The 23138-nt window shown below is 36.3% G+C and overlaps 1 protein-coding gene across 1 annotated transcript in view; it reads right to left on the reverse strand.

Annotated features, from left to right (window-relative positions):
* Positions 1–23138, reverse strand: part of SUGCT (succinyl-CoA:glutarate-CoA transferase) — a 375641-nt gene that overhangs the window by 302733 nt on the left and 49770 nt on the right. Inside the window, exon 9 of the mRNA XM_086614740.1 lies at positions 10914–11009. Within this exon, the coding sequence (XP_086470866.1) occupies positions 10914–11009 (96 nt within the window). The remainder of the gene's footprint in view (positions 1–10913; positions 11010–23138) is intronic.

Genomic DNA, 23138 nt, shown 5'->3' on the forward strand with positions numbered 1-23138 from the left:
ACCCTGGTAGCTTTCTAAAATAGAATATATAGAAAATACAAAACATGAAACACAAGTTGAGTCTTCCATATCCTTACAAGACAACTTTTTGGAATCTCAGACTTCATCTACCTAGAAACACCTAGGAAAAAAAAAGATGACTAATGATGTAAAACTAACATGCAAAAGTTTGAAAAGCTCATTAAATCCACACGGGGACATACTTATTCAAAATTTGAGTACCCTAAACTAGCTGTAGCTGACATAAACCAAGATTACAGTCAGACAATTGCTTTGGCTGCTGCTACCTCAGATTCAGAGGTCATTCCAGCATTGAGTGACCTCACCTCTGCAAGTTTCACTGGATTGGGAGTCACCATTGAAACTATTCTGTGAAAAAATCCATGGTGAAACAAAGCAAAAGTCATGGAACACAGACAAAGGAATCCCAAGGATCTTTTAATAGTAAATCAAACTGAATTTGTAGCTGCTTAACTAATCAGCAAAGTTCAGGTGCAGAGCTACAAGCTGTCCTACCCTGGCAGCTGAACACCTGAGAAGGAGATACAGCAACATCGTGCTGTTAAAAAACAAAAGCAAACTATTCTCCGGTGTCTTAACAGCATGTGAAAGCTCTTCATGGTACTCAGAAACATGAGCTCACCTAGGGCACTCACCAGACCTGGACACACCACTTGAAGAGGCAAACAAAGTGGAAATCACGCCAGAGAGAAAAACAACAAAAATATGAGGTGTTTAAAAAATAACTTTGGTGAAAAAATGAATTAGCTGGCCTCACACACACCAGGAAGGAGAACACTGTCGAGGAGCTCTACGTATATTTTATATATGTAAAAATTCGCTATATACAATATGGTGAACAACTGCCATAATGTGCTAACTGTATAGCCAAAACCTTTTCCTAAATCTAGGTTCTCTCTTCCTTATTGAAAACTGAGTTATTTTTTTTCCTTCTGTCAGTGGGCATGAAGAACTAACTATGAAAGTATTTCAAAACTTCTGGTGAAGAGAAATTGAGACAAACATCTCTCAAAAGCATCCTAGACATAAATGAATGAAGGTGGAGGTGTAGACTGGACAAAACTGGTTGAGATCCCATTGGGGATACACATGTAAGACCAATTTCTCTAGCTTAATTTGTATTATAAGAGTAAATTCCAGTCAGTGAATATTTTGTGGTTTAGGTGATGATCAGGAAGCATGGTTTTGTCAAAACAGAGAAGTACTTTTTAAAAATGTATCTCTCACCTTCACCCTCGTCACTCTCAATACAATTGAATTCAAGTCTTACAGCAAAAGTCCTGCTTATCTTAAAAAGCAGGCAAACCAAAACCATTTTGGTAATAATAGGGGTTTAATAATAGACAAAGCCTTAGATTACAATTTCTCAGTCTTTTTAACACCAAGTTTTATTAATGAGAGTATTGGTAAAAATACCTGGTTCAGCATCATGCAACATTATATCTGAATGTAACACCATTAAAAGCACTGCAATTTAAAGCCTACAGGAAAGCTGGAGAGGGACTTTTTACAAGGGTATGTAGTGATAGGACAATGGGTAATAGCTTTAAACTGAAAGAGAGCAGATTTAGATTAGATATAAGGAAGAAATTCTTGACTCTGAGAGCCGTGAGGCACTGGAACAGGTTGCCCAGAGGAGCTGTGGCTGTTCCATCCCTGAAGGTGTTCAAGGCCAGGTTGGATGAGGATTTGAGCAACTTGATCTAATGGAAAGTGCTCCTGCCCATGGCAGGGAGGTTGGAACTAGATGATCGTTAAGTACATCACTTTGAAAACAGAACAGAAGCTCTCTTGAAAATATTACCCTTCCAATTAAATTCCCAGAAGCTGCCTGTGTACTGGAAGACCACAGCTGTTATTCCAGTGGAGCTAAGCTTACTGTAGTAGTAATGCAATATTTTTAGGGGAAACAAAATAGCCCATGCCAAATGTATTAGTATACATCGGTGCTTGGAAATTAACATAATGAACAAATTTGCATGACATGTCAGCTCACTGTGGAAAGAAAGGGTCACCCTGCAAAGCAGCAATAAGATTCTACACTAAATCCTTACGCAGTAGTGCTTAAAACCAAATACATCTAGAAATGCCGAACAAGCCTCATCAACTCCTCTCACAGATTGACCCACTCTGTGGACATCCTCACATAAGCTATCATAAGCTATCAAAAAAAAAAAAAAAAAAAAGAGAACAGATATGATTTATATAGCAACTCCATTCATTAAACTAGCTCCGGATAGTCATGTTTCAGAGCTTCATGGTGACAAAGCATAGACCTCAAAAAGGTGCATTAAACGTGAGCAGAAATGCAATTCTCCTGATCAGAGAAGGAAGAATGTTGCAATGAGATGTCGGGAACAAGCATTTTCTGTGGAAGTAAATGCTACTTGAAAATAAGTGTTTTACTTTCTTGCGGACAATATGTAAGAGTGAAAAAGTTTCGAACACTGTTACATTTCTGATGGCAGATGGTTCCCCTTTGGCTGAACAGTGGTAAAGGTTCTTAATCAGGTCTACAAGTACAGTGAACCTTCACATTGCTGAAAGAGAAGCATCACTCCATTAAATGCAAGTTCATAAGCAAGTGTTAATCCCCATGCAATGTAGCATTTATCATTTTTCATGCAAGTGTTCATTCCAAGAGGATTATCACTTCCCCATCCTGCCCTCTGGCTGACTACACAGGGCAGAGAAATTCTTTATTCCATATGGAAAAGGAGAGGGAGGGTGGAGGAAGCTGTGATCTCCAGCTTCCAGTTTCGCTGTAGCTACTCCAAGTTGAAAGTGGGAAAGAGCGCGGGCCAATGTTGCAGCAGTTGCTCTTCAAGGAGAGTATAGATATGGCTTCCCAGAAGCTGTCTAGCAATTAGTAACACATGTCACACTACTATGGGGGGGGGGGAGGGAGGCGGGGGGTGCAAGCACTCTTTGCTAATATCTGTACAGATCCTACCAACCCACCCGACTGAATGGTCTGACGCACCTTCAATTTGTCCACGCACAGAGTATTTCATTTAAGCTTGATGAAAGTGATTCTATTTGAAATGTCTCAGATATTTATAAAGCAGCACAAATCAAGTACTATAAGCACAATTCTACAGCTAAGATCTATGAGTATATAAATCCACTTGTGTAAGTTTATGAAATGTGAGCCATTTTTCTAAAGAACTGCCCTTTGAGGTGTAAAAAGCGTAGAGAAGAACATATTTTAGGCGGAATTATATTAGTTACAGGGTACTTTTGCTTTCCTCTGGGGCATAACATCCATACCTCCATATTTCTGTGTCTCCTTGTAGAACAGTTACAAACTACGTACCACTCACCTGGGTGCTCTTACATAACAGATCTACTCATGGAACAATGTAATTGCAGGCAAAAACATGTAAATACAGAAGTTCTAGACTAAATGGTATGTCAAACCCATCACAGAGACAATCAGAATATTATTTTGTAACATGTCACACATACATAAAGTCAAAAGCACTGCATATACAAAAGCAGCTAATAATGCTGATAATTTGTACCTACCATCCCACGTAGCTCCTTACAAATAAATGCTGCAACAAAAACTAGATTACATGAATGACATCTAGTGGACATACCCTTCCATAACAATCAACATTTTCCAAACAAAACTGTCACAAGCTTCACATAGTAAAAGCAAGCATCTGAACATCAATTAAACAACAGTAAGAATTTTCCTAGGGTTTTTATTTATTCATTTTTTCTGTCTTCATAAAGTTAATATAATCATGTGCACATCTTAATCTCTCCCATGCCCCAAGAGTGAATATTTTTCCACTATAAATCACCAGATCCCCAAATTCTTAAGAAAATATAGCTTTAAAAGATTGTGAACACTGCCAACGTCCTTACTCATTTAAGCCAAGTAATTCCTTCATGTTTTGTTCCGCATTACTGACCAGAAAGACCTGATTTGCCCCGCCTGCACAACACCTTCCACAAGGGACTGTGGTGTTTTATTAGGGTTTCTAGCTTCAACGGCAATATAAACCACTATTTATATATGCAGGATGAATATGTCAGGAGTCATTGAGTGATGCTGCTGCACACAGATTTCTGACTTCTCTTTCAGACTGTTTAAACACGTTCAGCGTTTGAGTGGCTGCACTGTATAGCTATACGACAACTATGAAACATATTTTCAGAAAAGGAACAGAGAAGTTTATTCTTCTGCCCTGGATCCAATAAGCAGAATAAAGGAAAGCAGTGATCCAGCCGCAGTCAATATCTCCTCTACAACCCCACAGATCCTACTTTTATCCCTTTCTAACCAGCTACAATTTGAAGAACAATCTACCGATCAGGGCTCTGTTACACTGCTCTTCCTAAGAATTACCATTTGAGACAGATATACAAATCTGTAATGTTCAGTAACTCTGCAACATGTTTGGAAGATAATCATACTCCTGTAAATAATACAAACCAGATCCCTCATCCCAGCAATGGACAACGTGGAAGAAACAATGAACAGCATAAATAAAAGACAAATATGTCCACTAAATGACACTGAACATCAGTACACCTGTGTTCTGATCTCAGTTTCGTTAAGAGTTTTTCTCATGTGATCACAGACAAATGACAGACTAATCATTTCAATGTACACCCAGTTTAAATGAGCAAAAATATATATAAGTTCTATGCTGTATGATGGACACAAAATAGTCTGTGACATTTCCCAGGAGGAGATCAAAACTGAGACAGTCTCAATTATCAGCTATGATTCCTTAGCAACAATTGTGATTATCCATATCTGTTTTGCAAATTCTAAGTATAAGACACATTCAAAAATATCTTGCAGGCATTGTTTAAAGTGGAAAGGTACAGGAGGATTCCTTTCAGGAAAAATGTATCAGGTTTTTAATTAACAATGCATTTCATTTTCAACTGAAAATTCTTGCGTACAGGTAAGCTGTTGTCTTTTCTATGTGAATACAAGGTCAGCTTCTTTAAAGTGCTGTCTCTGTGACAGGATAGGATATACATGAATGAAGTTCTAAGTACATCTCACATTATACTCTAAGCACGTACCTAAAACTGCCTAAGGCAAACTGATTTGGTTTCCAGACAGCTGCTCTGCCCAGGACAGAAGCTTGACAAGTCGCCAAAGAACGATCACCAGAAAGGTATCAATATAATGTTGTCAGGTTTGAATAACGAGAATTCATTCCTCATAAACAGGCAGCTTTCTACACAGATTCCCACACATGATTACTATACCTTTTCACTGACTAAAATGGCAGGGAAGCAGAATCCCTACTCCAGAACTTTTTACCATGCAGAGCGCCAACTGTGGTCCCTTATAATGGCAGTAACACTAGAACGTTTGTGCAGTCAGCAATTAATCTAGTCATACCACAGTAACATACTTCTGAAGAATCTAGTAAGGAAATCTAAAAATAGAAACTTGTCCAAAAGAAAGAAAGAAAAAAAGTCCTGCAAATTATATCCCTGTTTTCTTGTTTTACAGAACCCAGGATGACACAGATCCTTCCAGCTTCTCTCTTTCCTGTGCCTCGTAAGACAAAGACAGAAAGGAAGCAGTTGAAAAAACAAACCTACAGGTAAGAAGTTCACAGAAATACATTAGGCCACTGAAGTATCTGGGAGATTGGCTATTCATCATATGAGTTGAGATCTATCTTGAGGACGGCCAACTGTTCCCTGGAAAACGAAACCATACAGTGTGAGAGCTGCTCAAGAGCACAAAGCTTCTATTCAGTTGATCTGCGAATACTTTTAATTTTCATGACAAATGGGCAGTACTTTCAGTAGTGATATTTCATTGCTCAGAACAACAATATAGGACAATGGGCCCCCAAGGCAGTTTAAATAGTCCAGGTGAGTATTAGGTAGATAAGGTTCACAGAGTAAGAAGTCTCACATTTCCTGAATCTAGAACTCCTCCAAAAAAATCTGTATTTTATTTCTTTCCTGTGCGTAAGTTTCATCTTCTCCTAGTTTGAGTCATTACAGAGCAGAAATATTTTCTTCCATAACAACCATTTTGGACTTATTTAAGACAGAGCGTTTCATGCACAAAACAAAACTGAAAACAATCCAAGTTCTATTCTTTGTTGATTTTGACTCCGAGACACATTAACTGCAGAAGTATCCCTATAAAACCACATAAAGGCAGAAAAGAAAAAGACTACACATCACCATTCTTGTGTGGAATAAGCAGTTTGAAATTTCTGAATGATTGACATTATTCTGTTGCCCTCTCCACTGGAAGGGGGGGAAAAAAAAAGGAAGAAAAACAAAAAAAAAGTAATGAAAATATCTGCGACATTCTCCAGAGCTGAGTTAGGAAAGTTGGTACACATTGTGCCTCTGTATAAAAAGCATCTCTGTCAGATGAATCAGGTAAGTAACAACTTACTGCATTTCTCTGTTCCTGTGATGAGACACAAGTGACGCGAGTGGGACTTTCTTTGTAAGGCTCTTGGGACAGGATGAAATTCTACAAGCAAAAAGTATGAGATGCAGATCCTAAATGCAGAGATATTTATCTCTATTACTACACTCATCTTCCTACTACCTCAAACCTTTCACTTCCTTGTGACCTTATACTTTGGTTTTCATAACACATTTCAACTGCAAGGCCTTTCACACAGAGTCTCCTCATATGAAGGAAATTTTATGCCTAGCACAACAAGAAGTGGATGCTTAAGGAATCTCAGTGATGTCCTAATAAAAAAAAAATTAATGTTGGTTCTGATAAGTCATGACAATGCATAAGTCAGTCAACAGCAAAGATAATTGGTCAAAATAATAATTTTTTTCCCGTCTTGTGGTTTCAACTTCTGCACAGAATAGTTGTGCCCCTTGACTGGCAGGGGGGATGTGATATCTGTAAGAGCTTGGTCTCTGTTTTTCAAGAGCTTTCATCATTATGGTCCAAGAGAAAACAGCCCTACAACTTTTGCTGAAAGTTTGCCTCTGAAAGTGCTGCCTAGTTGTTCAGGTGTCTAATGGCAGGGCAATAAGGTGCCAGAGGAAATGTCTTGTAAACATGCGAGACTTTCTCAGGAGAATGAATAGCCATTCCGAGTGGATCAATAGGAAGATGAAAAAGTGAGTGTCTAGATCTCACGTGCAATACCAGCAAGACAGCTACATTGCTGAAACTACAAGAATGAGGGAAGACCTTATCATCCCAAATGAAAGACAGTAATACAACTTTAGTTTTCAGCACAATTATGTAAACCGGATGCTTTTAAGCCCTTGATTTCCTCTGGATAATCATGGAGCAGCTGTTGCTAAACAAGGTGTCTCATTATAGAAACTTGTTTTAAAAAACTTCACTAATTACATTTAAGATACATTCCAGAACTCAAGGTTTGTGTTTTAACACTTAAAACCAAGGAAATTGGGATCTGATTACCCGCATTACCACAGGAATGACCTATTCAAACTACATTACTCTGATTAAAAAGCAGATATGCTCAAAGTACAGAATTTCTCATGAAGGGTTCAGCACTCAAATCTATTTCTGATTTCGGTTGATTAGAATCTAGAGTTCTTCATCTTTGCGGCACGTTGCAAAGTTCACCTCCACTGAAAACCTACAGCAAACCTTTACAGGAACCCTGAAAGACATGGCACACTCAAAAAGTTCAAATTATTTCCTTTGGGTTCTGGGGATAAGCACACAGAACTGAAAACTCAGACAGTTTCAGATGAGCATGCCACAAAGTCAGCACAGTATCAGCAAATGAGAAAAACCTTTAAAAAGTCCTTGCACACCAAACTTTACATCTCTTTTATTAAGTCCTTGTTGCTCAGACCAGAAAGAGATTTTCAAAGGTGTTATACACCTTGGTAGTTTCAGGAAAGAGAAAAACCAGCTGAACATTAATGCTCAATTTTTATGTTTTTAAATACAAGGGAAAATAAGAAAGGTCAATCTAGAGAACACATTCAGGGACAAATTACGCTGCTAGTTTTTCAGTCAAGAAGCAACAAGGAGTTCAGTGAAATTACAGCCATATACTAAAAGCTGAATTTGGCCTTGTAAATAAAAAACAATTAGAGCCATTTGTAAAGGTATTCTGAACAAAATTATTCAATTGAAGTTCAATTAAATGAAAGCTACAATAGCATTCAGTATACATTACTGAATGTGTTACACAGCACTAGAACACTTACTGTAACAACTGTAAGGAAAAAAGTACTATTTATGTACACATTTAAGATGCTTTTGACATACTTTTTTTTAAAAAAAAAGTATGTCAAAAGTCTCTAGCGTGACTGTGATCAGACTTCTGCCACACAGAAAGACGATGTAAATTATTTAGATTTTGTCTTTTTAATAGTTTACCCAATCTTCCACAATTTAACCTAGTCTGAAACTTTTTAGAAGGATTGTAGGCTGTGTATCACTTCAAAGTTAAAATTTACTACCTGTGTGAAAACTCAAATACTGCAAAAGAAAAGAAAATAAAGTTGAGGATATAAGAAAACAAAAACAACAGTTCACTACCACATACATGTTCTGAAATAGATAGAAATTTGATTTTCTGAAATGTGATTCTTATCATTTGAACAAATTATAGTTCACTTGCACAAAATATCTTGAAACAAAACAACTCATTTATTTGTAAAAATCAACACTGTGATAGTCATGTAGCAGTTTATTAAGCAAAAGTCTATTCAGTAACTGGGATGAGGGATCAAAGTCACGTTTCGGAGTTCTGTTCTAAAGTATATTACGAATGAGCTATGGAAGCAACTACAAAAGTAGTACAATAGCAACAGTGAGGGTTAATTCAAGTTTCTGAAGAGCTTTGCAGTCTAAGTATAGCTTATGTTAGTAAAGCAAAGAAAGAAACTCTAGAAAGCATAATATGGTTACAATCAGAATTATAACCATGCTAGCTGATGGAATGTTAACAGATGAGCCATAAACACACACACAATCCCACCCATAGTAAATCCACCCTAATTACTGGTTTATGAACAAGAATATTCAGATTTAAATTGTTTATAACATTTAGGTAATATTTCTAATATCTACTACAGAAACAGCATACAGAAACACAGGAACCACAGTTTAGATAGGATTTTCTCTAAAAACTTAGTTCTTAACATATTGACTAATCTAGATTAAATGAGAAGTAGATTTAGATTAGTAGAAGTAATCTAGATTAAACGAGTATTTTTCCATTCTGTGGAAAAAAAGAAATAAAAGATACTTAATGCATGGTTTTCATTTTGACTGTGAAAAAACAAAGGCAAAAGGACATAAAAGAATGCAAGTTTCAGTTATTCAGCCAAAGCAGTAGGGAGAAGATAAAATGTTTTGTTTAATCAGGTTTCTGGTTTTGCTTATACAAACTTCAGACACTTCAGATCTGTTTTATACTTTCAACATACCAAAGTTCAAAAAGGGTTGCACCAAAAGGTCACATCACAGAAAGAAAGCAGAACGTAACTACTCGTGTAGCAGATGCCTGGTTCCATTGGGTCATGCAGAGCTGGTCCTAGAAAACACGGCCACACCGCTACGCCATGCCAACCAAAGAGCAGCACAGCCACAGCTGTGCTGCGCTGCACCCCAGACAAGAAGGCTGCAGGACCAAACTCATCCGTGCAGAAAGAGCCACAGCATCTCCCCATCGGCCTGAGACAATTTGCAATCTGTTCTGGCTAACTCCCAACAAGACCATTGACTATGCAGCGGTAGGTACTGGAAAAAGTCTCCTTTTTTAACTCTTACAAAAACAACCGGTTTTGGTTTTAGACCTGAGGAGGCTTGGCTGTGACACTAGTCAGTGACAGTGTTCTGCGTAATGATGGAAGATGTTTGCTTCAGAGTTTCTACGGCCGCAAGCAGCAGATCTTTTCATGTTACAATCACCACCAACTTTGCCACTGGGAAGAAGAAAATACATGGAGTTTCCCTCACCTTCTCTAAAAAGAAAGGAGATGGTAAAGAAACTGAGTGGTGTTTAGGTGCAGTTCTCCCAGACAAACACTGGGAACTCTTCCTCTCAGGATTTAAAGGACTCAGCCAGAAAGTAAGAAATCCAGGCTCTGTCTAGCTAGTTGCAAGCAGGACTGATAAGAAGTGTCAAAAATTATGAAATAAAGAATAGATTTTTTAAATTCAATATATGCCCAAGCCACCATAAGTTAGCACGACTTCCATCAAGAACACAAAACCAGCTAGAAAAGAACAAAATTTTCTTTGTTTACTGGAAGAGTTTCCCATACTAGCCAGAAGTAAGATAAAACTTGCAGTAATTTTTTTTTCCTGTGCTTGTTTATATGATGAAGGTCATGTTATTTTAAGGAATTTCAACTCTTCATTAGATGTAGCAGGCTATGAATTCCGCTGGTGAGATGTGAGGTCTGGTTAATTCCTTTTGCCAACCTGTTGTATTACTCAGTCATAGTGATTTGTAGCAAAATCAATAGAAAATGACAAATATGTAGGACTCCCCAGATCTTTATGGTCATTTAGACTGTTCTTATAGACTCACATAAAAAAAAAAAAAAAAAAACAGACACAAACACACACAATCCACACCATCAAAATTCAGAGGCAAGATTTCAGTTTGTAATGGAAGCCAGGTAAATCTTAAAAAAAAAAAGGCTTCTCTGTCAGGTGAAAACCAATCAAGTCATCATGCTAGCTTTAAAATCATCCAATTTCAGCAAACAGCTTTGATCTATTTCAGTGCTCTGTTACTAATCTACTGCTGATGAAGAAATATGCAAAATGCAGAAATGACAACGAACAAGAGAACCTTGTCCTGCCTAGACACAGACACATTACAGAGTACAGCAGGTCATGGGAAAAGTAAGTCAGTTCTCAATCCCATAATACACAAAATCATGCAGAAAAACTAACACTTTCTGCTTACCTGATATGGAACAATGTTCCCATGAGCAGTACCCCAGCGTTTTCCTTCAATTTTGCAATTAAGGTAATTAGCTGCTACGTGAGTGAGACATGCAACCTGGAAATGGAGAAAAAGCAAAGTATTCAGAAAAGCTGAAACTTCATTGACAACTTCTCTGAGATTTCTGCCTATTTATATGTGCTTCAGATAGGTAAGTTAAAATATTTATGTCACAAAAGTATCCTTTATATATTACATATTATGTACACTTTTCTAATATTAAAAATTCAGGCTACATCTATATCATGGAAGCACTTGTATAAGTACAACTCAATAAACTCAAAAAATAACATATGTCCTATAACACTAGTAACGCTAGACAAATCAAGCATTAAACTGCCCTAAGAGATAAGACAGTTCCATCCTAAATATTTTGCAGAACGGTCAACTGCAGCACAGAAAAAAAAAAATCAGTGTCTTGTCCAAAGTCTAGTGGGAAGCATGATGGATTTGTGGGATAGAACTCACCATTTCCTGAACCTCAATCCCATGCTTAAATCACAAAAGGCTTTTTCTCAGTTACAAGATTATCTTTCTGTTTTCTCCTATGCTTCTCATTTTACATGTCCAAGCTATGGAAAATACTTCTAAATTCTTCAGCTCCCCACATGCTCTGTAATATTAATTAAGTGGTAAGCCTTGACAAATCATCTGCCATTAAAAGATAAGGAGAGATTTATCAAGTTATAGTTAGACAGACAAAACTGGAAAAAGATTAATTTCATTAAAAATATGGCATGCTAATTTAGTAACCATAATTTCAAAGTATAAATATATACTTTCTAAGCACAAATACATCTTAGGAAAAAGAAGTAAACATTTATAATGCAGTAACGTATGAAAATCAGTGGTTTTATTATAATCTATAGATTTTTTACTCTTATTTCTTCAGGAAAATACAGCGTGTGATTACATCAAAAGCCAAGTGATGCAACAAAGCATTAGAGTTAGCGTGCAAGGTTATCACTAATTCACCAAACACAATATATTTGTTTTTATCCTGCTAACTAGTTGTGCCACTAAGTACAACTGCTTGCCTAAACAACAGGCCATGTGACTTTTTTTTCCAAAAATATTATTTTCTTCGTATTTCTCCCCTAGATGGAAGAAATCTGCTATGACGATCCAAATGTTTACATTATTCTATGCCTAATAATCAGTCTAATCTACGTAAAACAGGCAATAATTAATTCAGAGTCCACCATTCACATCCCAATATGTGAATTATATCAGAATTTCTAGAAAAATAATGACATTTCATTTTCTTTTCCTTTCTCCCTATACGCTGAAAAGGCAATGTGAATGTGTCACACCCACATTTAAAGCAAATATTTAACTGTAAATCATGGATACAGTGATTTAGTCCAGCCGAAAACCTAGGAAAATCTTCAGTAAATAAGAATTTAACTGCTGCCAAAAACGATATCCATATATACTAACTAGAAATACAATGCCTTATTCCTGAGTACTGCTAGAAAACACTTTGTAGTTGGATTTCATCTGCAGCTTATTATAGCTCAGTGTCACTTCATTCAGCTAAAACATTGAATAATGTCTAGTCCGTCCTTCAGTCCCCAGGAAAGTCTCAGCAATTAAGGAAATGGATCTGGGATTAAGCAGAAGGGACTTTTTCTTCTGGTTTGCAACTCTCCTCAGCAACTTAAAATGAAACACACATTATAGAGAGAGTCTAATGAGTCAAAAAAGTGTGTTATTTATTAATAACACATCCCCTAGACCCATCATTCCTGCCATTTTTCAATTTGGGGTCACACTGCAAAGGGATATTTTTTCACACAGAAAATGGCAATGTAATGATGACGGAATATTAATCATTAGATATTCTTCTGTATTTGTGTGTAACACTACACAGCTGCTGTATTCCACACAAATTTCACCGACAGGTGAGATGCATCCACTACAACGGGCTTTTACTTTTAAAGACACAAGAATGCCCTCTGTGATACGTGCATTTAAGTTTTCACGCTTCTGGAAGGAAATGTTATACCTAACTTAATCTGGGAAGGACATACTGAATTAAAATCTAGTGAAACATAAATCTTAAAATATTGATACTGAATATTGAAGCCAAAATTTCATTCCATTTATTTGTTTATAGTCTATGTTGTACAAATAGAGCTATGAGTTTCATAAACAAAACGCTTCTCGAAGTTTCACAAGAAAACCTCTATCCTTAACAAATATATTTTTAACACAGTGTTGCAAACAGCTTCAGCTTTCTTGATGAGGTGAATATAATTCCTTTGATGGTGGAAAGAACACATCTAGATTTCTCCAAAACACTTGTTTACAGTACAATAGGAAAAAAAGAACTAAAACATGATCCTTGCTATTGGAATTGTGTCACTTAAACTTCTGCTCAAAGGCTTATTTCAGCAACAAGAGACAGCAAATGCCAGGGAAGTCAGAAACTTAGTAAAGACAGCACTTTTGGAACTACAAGTTGCTTAGACTATATCAAAGCCTCAGTTCAACATGATACTGGGTCTGAAGAATAACTCCATTTCAGTCAATGTTCTGATCACTTGCTTGAATGCATATGCCCAGGTATACTGCTCAAACTGGTATACTTATTATGGTTTTTCAATTCATCATGAAGCAAAAAGCCTTTTGGTTCCCTTTGACTTCCTTCTCTGAGTTGGGTACCTTATTCATAGTCAAATCAGCCAGTCAAAAAGAATTATTATTATTACTAGTAGTAGTATCACCATGATACAAATAAACTTATATTTTGTGTTTTATGTATAAACACACTTAGTTGAGTGAACTCTGTTGCCTTTTACACCTTCCATAATAGCTCATTAATGAATTCAGTAAACTTTAAAGATGATTCTATTATCTACTGTCCCATGAAACTGTTAATAGACAGTCCCAGGACTACTGTGCTCTTCCTGGCTCAGTTCATTCTCTATGGTCTCTCCAAAGATTTATTCTCACTAAAAAGGCACTATCCAAAAACATCTTTCAGCATATACATTTTATGCCCTTAATAAAGAACACTTAAGAATTTATCTACCTATATCTTACTGTTGTTAAATAAACTGCTGAACTACAAGCATTAAAAAAAATCCCAACTGAACATTTCTACAGACATTATATCCCCTAGAAAACATTTTTTTTTTTTTAACAAAATAAGTCTATTTCTCCAAGTTCCCCTGTAATTCAAGACTCGGTTAGGACCTCACTCCTAGAGACACTTCTTGCAGTAGGAAGATAGTTCAATCAAGCTCTCAAAATGAAGTTTGGGTACATCTGTATTACATATTCAGTGAAGTATTTTTAAATCTATATTTAAAACTGCTTTCCTGAAACCTTATAGACCCATTTCTTTTCTGCTTTAATTAAGGACTAATCCTTAAATTAACCTTTGGACTTGTAACATTAAAGCAGATTTAATACAGTGATACAGACATCTCCCTATTCATTTGCTTTCAGAGACAGAGCTATGCACCGTACATAGGTATTATCAAATATCTGCAGATAAGCGTTTCTTTATTTCACATCAATAAAGGGAACACACACTTCCACATTCCTTTCTGATATTACTGTTGACGGCCAAGTCACATATTCGCATTACACACTTACTTAAACCAGACAAAAAGAGAGCTGCATTAAGGTTTGAAAAGTTATGCTCACCTTATGATGGAATCAGACAGATGGGAAACAAGATATTAAAAGCCACAAGGTGAGCAGACAAAGACGACAGAATTTAGAAAGATTTTTCTTCAAGATAGCACATCAAACAATTTATTACAATGAGTTCACTGAGTCAATCAATCATTTACATGCAAGTTCAACAAGTATATATGAATAAAAAAGATATGTAACTCGAAAGAGGAGAAAATAACCTTTTAATTATATTCTTTACTTTCTTCTCCCTCCAATTTTGTGTCCAATTTCTTGCCACATATCTTAACAAGGCTTTGAATCTTAGCCAAGTTAATTTCTTTTTCTTCTCATTCTTTGTTTACTTTTCTTAAAGTAGGCATGTAGACTGTCTTGTAGGAACTTTAAGACACAGGCATTTTACAGCAGCACAGATAACTTATTTTACGCTACACTACTGAACTAGTAACACAAATATTAATTTATAACTCTGTAGAAAAAATCATCCTGGAAAATTTCAGTGTCTTCTGTTGTGCAAAGGCTAATAATCTTCCAGTTATACCTTTTCCACACTTCTGGTGACACGGAAAAAAAATCTTTACATAAGAAAATTTTGAACAAAAGACTACAATCCTCATTCGGTATACACTAACAAAGCTCTCTTAAAATCATTGATCCTATGCTGGTATTTACCTAATGACTGATTTTATTGTTTTACGTGTTTTCCCCTTTCTATGTTGCAATAAATAGTTCGACACTAATAAGTGTGATTCAAGTATGATTAATTTTGCTTTTGCAGTTACCCCCCGTTGCCATTCTCGCTTGTGTATTCGTATGGAAGCTGCTTCCATGGACACGTGCAAGGGGTGACACTTGGCTCTTGCTTCTTGAGCATATTTTTAATTTTAAAAAAAATCAAAACCAAAAACCTCTATCTCTACCAAAAAAAACCCACTCCATTTAGAAAGAAACCCCACTCTTCCAGTTGAAGTCTAATTACGTTTGGCCACAAGGCTTAATGAGAGCAGAAATGAGTTCTTGCTAGTCTGCAATCACCTCACTGCTGCCATAGACAGTGCACGCATGTTTTATGTCACATCCTAAGCACTGACCCAACTGTTACATGACGTGGCACTGTGCCACAACAAATAGTGCCGTTCTACTAGTTTTTAGGCAGGAACTGTGTTCCAAACTCCTGCAAGAATGAACAGGGCAGCAGGAACAAACCACAGCCTTGCACAGAAGCAAGAAAGCTGCCACAATTCAAGGCAGCCCATTCCACAGGGCCCAGCAGAAAGCCTCAGCCTTCCCAGGAGCTGTTAACAAACATCACCTTATGTCTGGGTACGTAAAGGCCTCCCATGTAGCCTGAAATTGAGAGCTCTACAGGAGGTAAAAATCAGCTCAAGTGCCATACACCCATAGGCCAGGCGGACATCCCCACCTGTAAGTACACAGCAAAGCCACTGCCCACAAAGGAGCAAGATTTTACAAGTTCATCAATGGTGGCCCTATACCTGCGAAAGGCGGCAGGTCTCACCTTCTCCTCTTGTCCTATAATCCCTCTCCACATAGTTTTTTCCCTTCCCTTGAAGAGCCAGTAGTACCGCGACTCCTTTCAACCAGTGCTTTGCAGACCTGCAAGTTCCATGAATGACTTTAAAGAGGTCTGCAAAAGCTAACTAAAAAAGCAAGACTACTATCACATAGGCCAAAGCTTACTTTTAAAGAGTCTACATCCCCTTTACACAATGTCTTTGGTCATGTTATGAACACTGTGCTCTCGGTCAAAAGTGTTTCCTTCCCAGTGGCGCTGATTTCTTTTAATGTAAACGTCCAAGAATTGATCATGAATTCACTCTTCAGAAAACTCATGGCATTAAAGCATCAGTAAATGCTTTAAAGCATCAGTAAATGCATATAATCCCAGCCACAAATACAATCTTGTAAAAGATGAAATCAAATCCTTAATGACAAATAACTACAATTTTAGAACAAGCCTCATATTAGGTCCTGGTTTAGGGTCTTCCAACCAGACACTTAAACAGGTATCCAACTCTGTCCCAGTAATCACATGCAGCTTGTGGGACTTAATGATTAAAGTCAACCACTTGATCAAATAGCACACAGCAAATCACACAGTCACAGAAATTTTGTGCTAGGAAGTGCTTAATGAACTAGAAACAATAGAGAACACATGCAATGAGGAAAAACAAAGGTAATGTCCTTGAAAATCCAACCTTGAACACAGATTCTCAGAGCAGAAGAAAGCTAAAGAGAGCAAAACAGACTTTAAAGTGCACAATTGTGCAGATACTTTTTTAGTGTGAAACTGATGACTGAAAACAACTTTTGCTTTACAAAAAAAATAAAGTTTAGACTACCTGAATATAGAGAAACTGAGGCATCTTCAAAAACACATGGCATTGCGTAGCAAAGAACTGCTAACTGAGTTCGGTGAAATGCGACAACAACAAAAAGAACTGATCTACAAATAGTTTTTTTAGTGAGCCATTTAGAGCTTATAAAAGACCAGAAGAAACACTGCAGTGCTTCCCACAGCATGGAGATCATCTCCTGATTAAGATTCCATTAGTATTAACAATAGCAAAGAGTGATGCAACTAACAGATGCAGGACTTGAAATTTCAAATATAGATATTATTCATTACACAGTTTCAAGAGAAATTAAATGTTAAATGCACTCCTATTTCCTCTTAGGCTGCATTTAAAAAAAAAAAAAAACCACAAAAAAACCCACAACAAAACAACAAACCTACACACACACAGATGAATTTTAGGTGAAAAATCAGAAATAAAAATCCTGACCATAGAATCTATTAGACAGCACTGGCATGAAAGAGAAAAAGAAAAAAAGATTTTTTAAAAATGAGCTCTGGTTGAAGAAAGTAAGATTTTAAAATTGAGAATAAATTACATTTTCTTAAAATAAAATACTAATAAGCTTTTTCTAAAAGTGTAAAAAAAACACCAACGAGTTCCAGCACAGAAAAATTCCTGCTTTAGCTTCATAACACAGGAACAGCTCTAAGGAATTTGTCACTTAAAAAAAAAAAAAAAAAAAAACACACAACAAAACAACTATTAAAGAGAATATTCAGGTTAAAAAAAAAAAATAAACAGAACTCCAAAGTTAGTCTGTACACTCTGTGCAAGATCTGGTGCACTGATATACAAGCCTTAATCATATGGTCCTATGCTATTTTTCTATCAAACTTCTGGCTCATTTAATTAGTAAGTACTTATGGAATATTTACTTTTAATTTATTCAGGAATACACAGCCCAAACACACCAGTGAATCTCCTACAGAGTCCTTTATGCACATCATATGTCATACACATTGCACCTTCTGCCACCCTGAGCTCCTTTCAAAAGACACTTCCCTCAAACTAGAGTGATTCATCTGCCAGATTTCAAGTTTCCACTCCAAAGAATGAAGGCACTGGGTTTCTCAGGAGGGGAAAAAAAAAAAAAAGCCCAACAACGTATTTTCCCATAACTTGTTCCTGGAAACAGATGAATCATTTTAATAGTAACTTTGAAAACAAATCACTTTTTGGCAATTCCATGACATGTAAAATTCAGCCAAAACAGTTAAAACTGTGGCAAAGTTATAAAAACTAAAATCACTCTGATAAGAGACATATCAGACAACCTTAACTATAAATGACACTTCTATAATCATTTCTTCCTCTCCATCTTCTCTGAAGAAAAAAATATATATCCACTGAAATATTAAATGCATTATACTCTCTATTTTAATACAGCTTTACTAAGTCCAGGCAAAGTTCAACTCGCAAAAAGTTTCTTCTGCTACATTTTATATAGTTTTTTTAAGACTATAGCACATTTTCATATATTATCCCTTCATTATAGCCACCAAGAACGTCGGCATTTAATTTGAATTACAACTTATATGTTTTTTAATTCTATGTAATGATGTCTGGTTGTATTTCATCGATTGTTTAGAAAACAGCACAGATCAAGTTCTCAGAGTGGCTTCTTTTCAGTTAAAGAACTGCAAGCATACTTGTAAAACACAGAACAATTTAAAAACAGTAGCTATATTTGACAGCTGGGAATGAAAAGAGCAAAACACACAAATAAAATCCAGACAAACAGATTTTACTTATATAAAAATTAATTACCTGTGAGGACAGGCATCAGAAAAACAACAACAATTTTCCTTATTATTTGTAAGAGGGTAGTATGCAGAGGCTCCAATTTGGATGCCACATACACTTCGTGAAGGATTCTATTGTTTTATTCAATCAGCAGTAAGGATGCTTTTACATGGAAAGCTGCCCACATCCAAAAGAAGTTGTAATAAGGTGCTTTCAGTTTTCATCTTACGATTAGGAACAGTGCCATTTAAAATGAAAAAATGCATACACCTAGCCATTTACAACCCTCACCTTTTTGTCTCCAAGTTTATCAGCATTAATACTTGCACAGAAAAAATAACCTTAAGTTTGTCTACAGAAATGAGCCCTGTCTGTTTGATTGGGTGAGAAATGTGCAAATATTCCACCCCTGTTATCACAGCCAAGTCTCCTCTGGTCATAACAGTTTTCTCTCAGCAGAACAACACTGGCATCAGTTGCAACACTGAAAGATCTCTGGCCTCTGCCCATTAAGTCCTTCTGTGCTAATGCACCACAGGGATGATAGGAGAAACAAACCCACGCAACTGAACGAAATGTTTGAAACAGACTGTTTTAGAATGCACAAGATCATATTTCTGTGCCTCTGCAGCACTCATGAACAACCATCATTCAGTCGTCCACATGTTTTTTGAGTACTTTAGTGCTGTCCACGATGCAGAAGGGATTCATCCACTGAGCTCTTGAACGGCATACAAGCCAGAGAAACGTGATCCAAAGTTCTATTTGATTTGAGAAATAAATGGCTTAATGTTATCAATGAGTCTGGAGTCAACACATGGCACTTCTGCCTGGTAATGCATTTTGAATAGTAATAGTAAATTTGTGAATGATTCTCTGAAAAAGGAAGTTTTCCTTAATCAATCTACAAAAATATTTAAATAGTACCGCAATAAAAATGAAATTATGTATTACAGAGTAAGCGTGAATGAAAGTAACTTTGCATAATTTTTAATCAGAGAAATCTAGTACTACAAATACTCATTCCAAAGAGGGCAAAGCATTTTTACAAATAACTGAACTCTGACTTTCAGATAGAGTTTAATGGACACCCATTTTTGAAGTCCTAAACCAGAGTCCAAAAACTTTTTGATAGCTTTCACTATAATACAATACATAACTAACCAATTATGACCTGTGGCCTAATGACATGTCACTATTCCAAGGAGTTTGCAATCTAATTGATGAGCCAGAAACAATACACTGCTGAATAACACAAACATGGAGAAACACAGAGTCATGACAGCAGAACTCCATCAGACAGAAAAGAAGTCATTAGTCCAAATTTGTTTCAGCATGATCCTTTACTTCTCCTTTTTTATAAATTATAACATACAGAGAAATTTCAACCAGAGCTATCCAAGGCAATCAAACCAAGCAGTGCTAAAACCTTAGCTAGCATTCCACCAGCATACCCAAAAATGACATACTTGTTAAGGTTTATTAGATTTCCAGAGGTTCAACAGCACATAGAAATCAGCTGTTTTGCTAACTTAAAACTTTCCATGGCACAAAATTGAAACTTCTTCCATCAAATTACAGCCCTTTTCCTTTCTGTCTACACAAATCAATAGCGCATAAGGTGTTGAAAAGGCCCTATCCAAATTTGACCAATTTACAGAATGACTTCTGAAAGGCTTCCGTGAATTTAGAGGGAGGAGTGAGCTTTTGGGGTGCACTAAAACTGTTTATTCTGCTACTAGTTGCTTAAATCATTTCTATTTCTTTTGAACTACCCAAGTTATCCTCCTTCTCCTAATACTTAGCATGATCTCGAAATATGATCTGCTGGTAATGAACTACAATGAACATCTTGATTCCATTTCCAGAATTACACTCTTATTCAAAGGTCATCTAAATAATAAACTCATTAAAAGAAATGCCTTCCTTTGTCTTCAAACTCTCTCCTCTACCCACTCCAGACAGCCATTTTATTTTTTTCTGTGTATTAAAGGAGCATATTTTTTCTATCTCCTTCCTAGTCTTTCTCTAATTGATGACAGAGGTAGCTCAACACAAGAAAATGAAGCTCCAACGCATTCAGGCTTAGTTTCATTAGCACAAGAACAATAGTAGCAAAGACAAAAAGGCACAGAATTTACTGTCAGATAGCAGCTAAAGAAGAAATTCCCTTGCAATCTGGATATGTACTCTCTTTGCAGAGTACAGAAAGCCACTAAATAAATCCAAGATCCAGTTGGAGTATGATCTACCAACGACTTCTTGCATAACTAATCATTAGAAATCACAACACACATTCCACAGAGCCCAATATGAAATTGAGTTACTGTCATGTTAGTATGGTCTTCTGGTCTATTCAATAAAATTCTGGCTACTTAAAACCCCGAGGGATAAGTTCTGTTCTTAGTTATACTGATGTCCTCAATGGAAATTATCAAGAATAGTAGCCAAGAAAAGTGTTTAATGCACAGTATATATTTAAAGAAATGTTCACATGAATTCAGATTTTTTTATCTTTCCATATGAGAGCTATGTAATGAAAAAGACAACGTATCCGTTCAGTGCATATACAATTTTTTGTCCTGATGGAGAATACAATGTTTTGCAAAGATGATGCTTTATAAGCTTGTAAAAAATAACCGCTTATCCAAACCATCCCCAAAACAAAAAAAAAAACTGCGTAGCGGTCCTCCTAGCCAGCCTGCAAAATCACCAGCAGCAATGACCTCTAAAAAAGCAGATTTTCTTTCTATATTCAGTCAACTCACAACTCTGTTAGCAAGCAGAGAAGCAACAAGATACAGTCAAGACACCTGAACAGTATTAGAGTTCCAGGACTGGTAATTCTCACACAACGCACTGCTCAGGCATCCTGTGATACCATATACATCCTACTCACAGCATGTAATTGTTATCGGTTTCACCTATACTTGGCAATTTGCAAAAGACACATCATGAAAGCCCTGAATAGAGAGCACTAAAAGCACCTCAAATAGATAAGCCTTAAACACAATCATCTTGGGGAAAAGTGATGCAGAAACAAAAACTAATAGTTTCTAAACCTCACCATTATCTCAGTAAACTAACTGCCAAACTAAGGCACAAAGATAGAATATAGAAAATAATTTATACCAATTTGCTAGGTTTTTCTAGGGTCACTTCAAAATTTTGAGAAGATTAAGAGTTTGCTATGGCAAATAGAAAGTAAAACATAGTAATCAGAAGCAGAGAAGTGTCTGAGGAACAATCATATAATACAAACAATATTAACCACATTATCCTGTCTGTAGAATCTGGGAAAAAAATACACTCCAAAATTGCAGAAATGTTACGATGTAAAATACTTCTTGCAGACTTTCGATCCAAGAGAAACCAACTTATTACAGTATTTGTTGGAGCCTGGTTGTAATTAAGTACAGGAAGGATATTAAAACTTCCAAGAGATTTTTTTTTTTTTTAAGCCACAACAGAAGAAAAGGCACAATTGCATAATTGAAACCAAATCCAAAACCCACTTCCTTCTTATTTACTAGCATCATCTAAAGGACACTATTTAGATGCTGAAAGGTCTGGAGCTGACAACTGTAAATCATCTACAAGTCAAAAATTTCAAAGCAATTGTATGACATGGGTTAAAAGTTTATAGATGAGAGATATAGAAAGTTAGTGCTCACTGCAAAACCACATCCTAGTGGTCACAGTATCTCTCCTGTCAATAAAATCCTAGAATTCTGTTTTGTTGTGGGGAAAGAAATCCTTTTCGGTAGTAATAAGCTGCTATAAAGCTATAGGGCAAAAATGTTTGCTACATAGAGTTTGAAAGAAAGGTATCTTTTTAAGATAATCTAAAAATATTTCTTTAGAGAACATGATTTCACTTATTATGTGGTTCTATACAGATCAGTTAAATACTAAATAAACTTGCCAGTCAGTGGGATATTTCTTTTAAAAGCTTCAGATCATTTTCATTGGCAGTTGAATTCAGTTCAATGCTCTTTGTCATTAGCATATCTGTGCAGGAAATTAATACCAAAAGCATCTTTCAGCCCTCCCACCCAGGGGAAAAAAAAAAAAAAAAAAGGAAAAGGCATGCAGAAAAGTGATAGCACAGACAGATGGACATGGATACAATATGTTTTTTGTTACAAAATAAACCAAGCAATTTTCAGGGATTTCTAATTATTTAAGTGCTTTAACCCCTAGGGGTTTTTTAACTTTCTGACATAGTCAAAGTCATCAACACTGCCCAATGAAGTCAGATGTATAGGTCAGCTTCACAATCTCAAGTTCAGATGAAGATAGACCAAATGTGCAAGCATGCTCCAGTGTTAGCTCAGTGCCTGGTATACTGACAAAAGCTACAAGTTTCACACAGGTTCTTGCTGTCGTAGCACTACTGACAGGAGGATGGCTC

This window comes from Tauraco erythrolophus, chromosome 7 (assembly GCF_009769465.1).
Source record: "Tauraco erythrolophus isolate bTauEry1 chromosome 7, bTauEry1.pri, whole genome shotgun sequence".
In the NCBI taxonomy this organism is placed as follows: Eukaryota; Metazoa; Chordata; class Aves; order Musophagiformes; family Musophagidae; genus Tauraco; species Tauraco erythrolophus.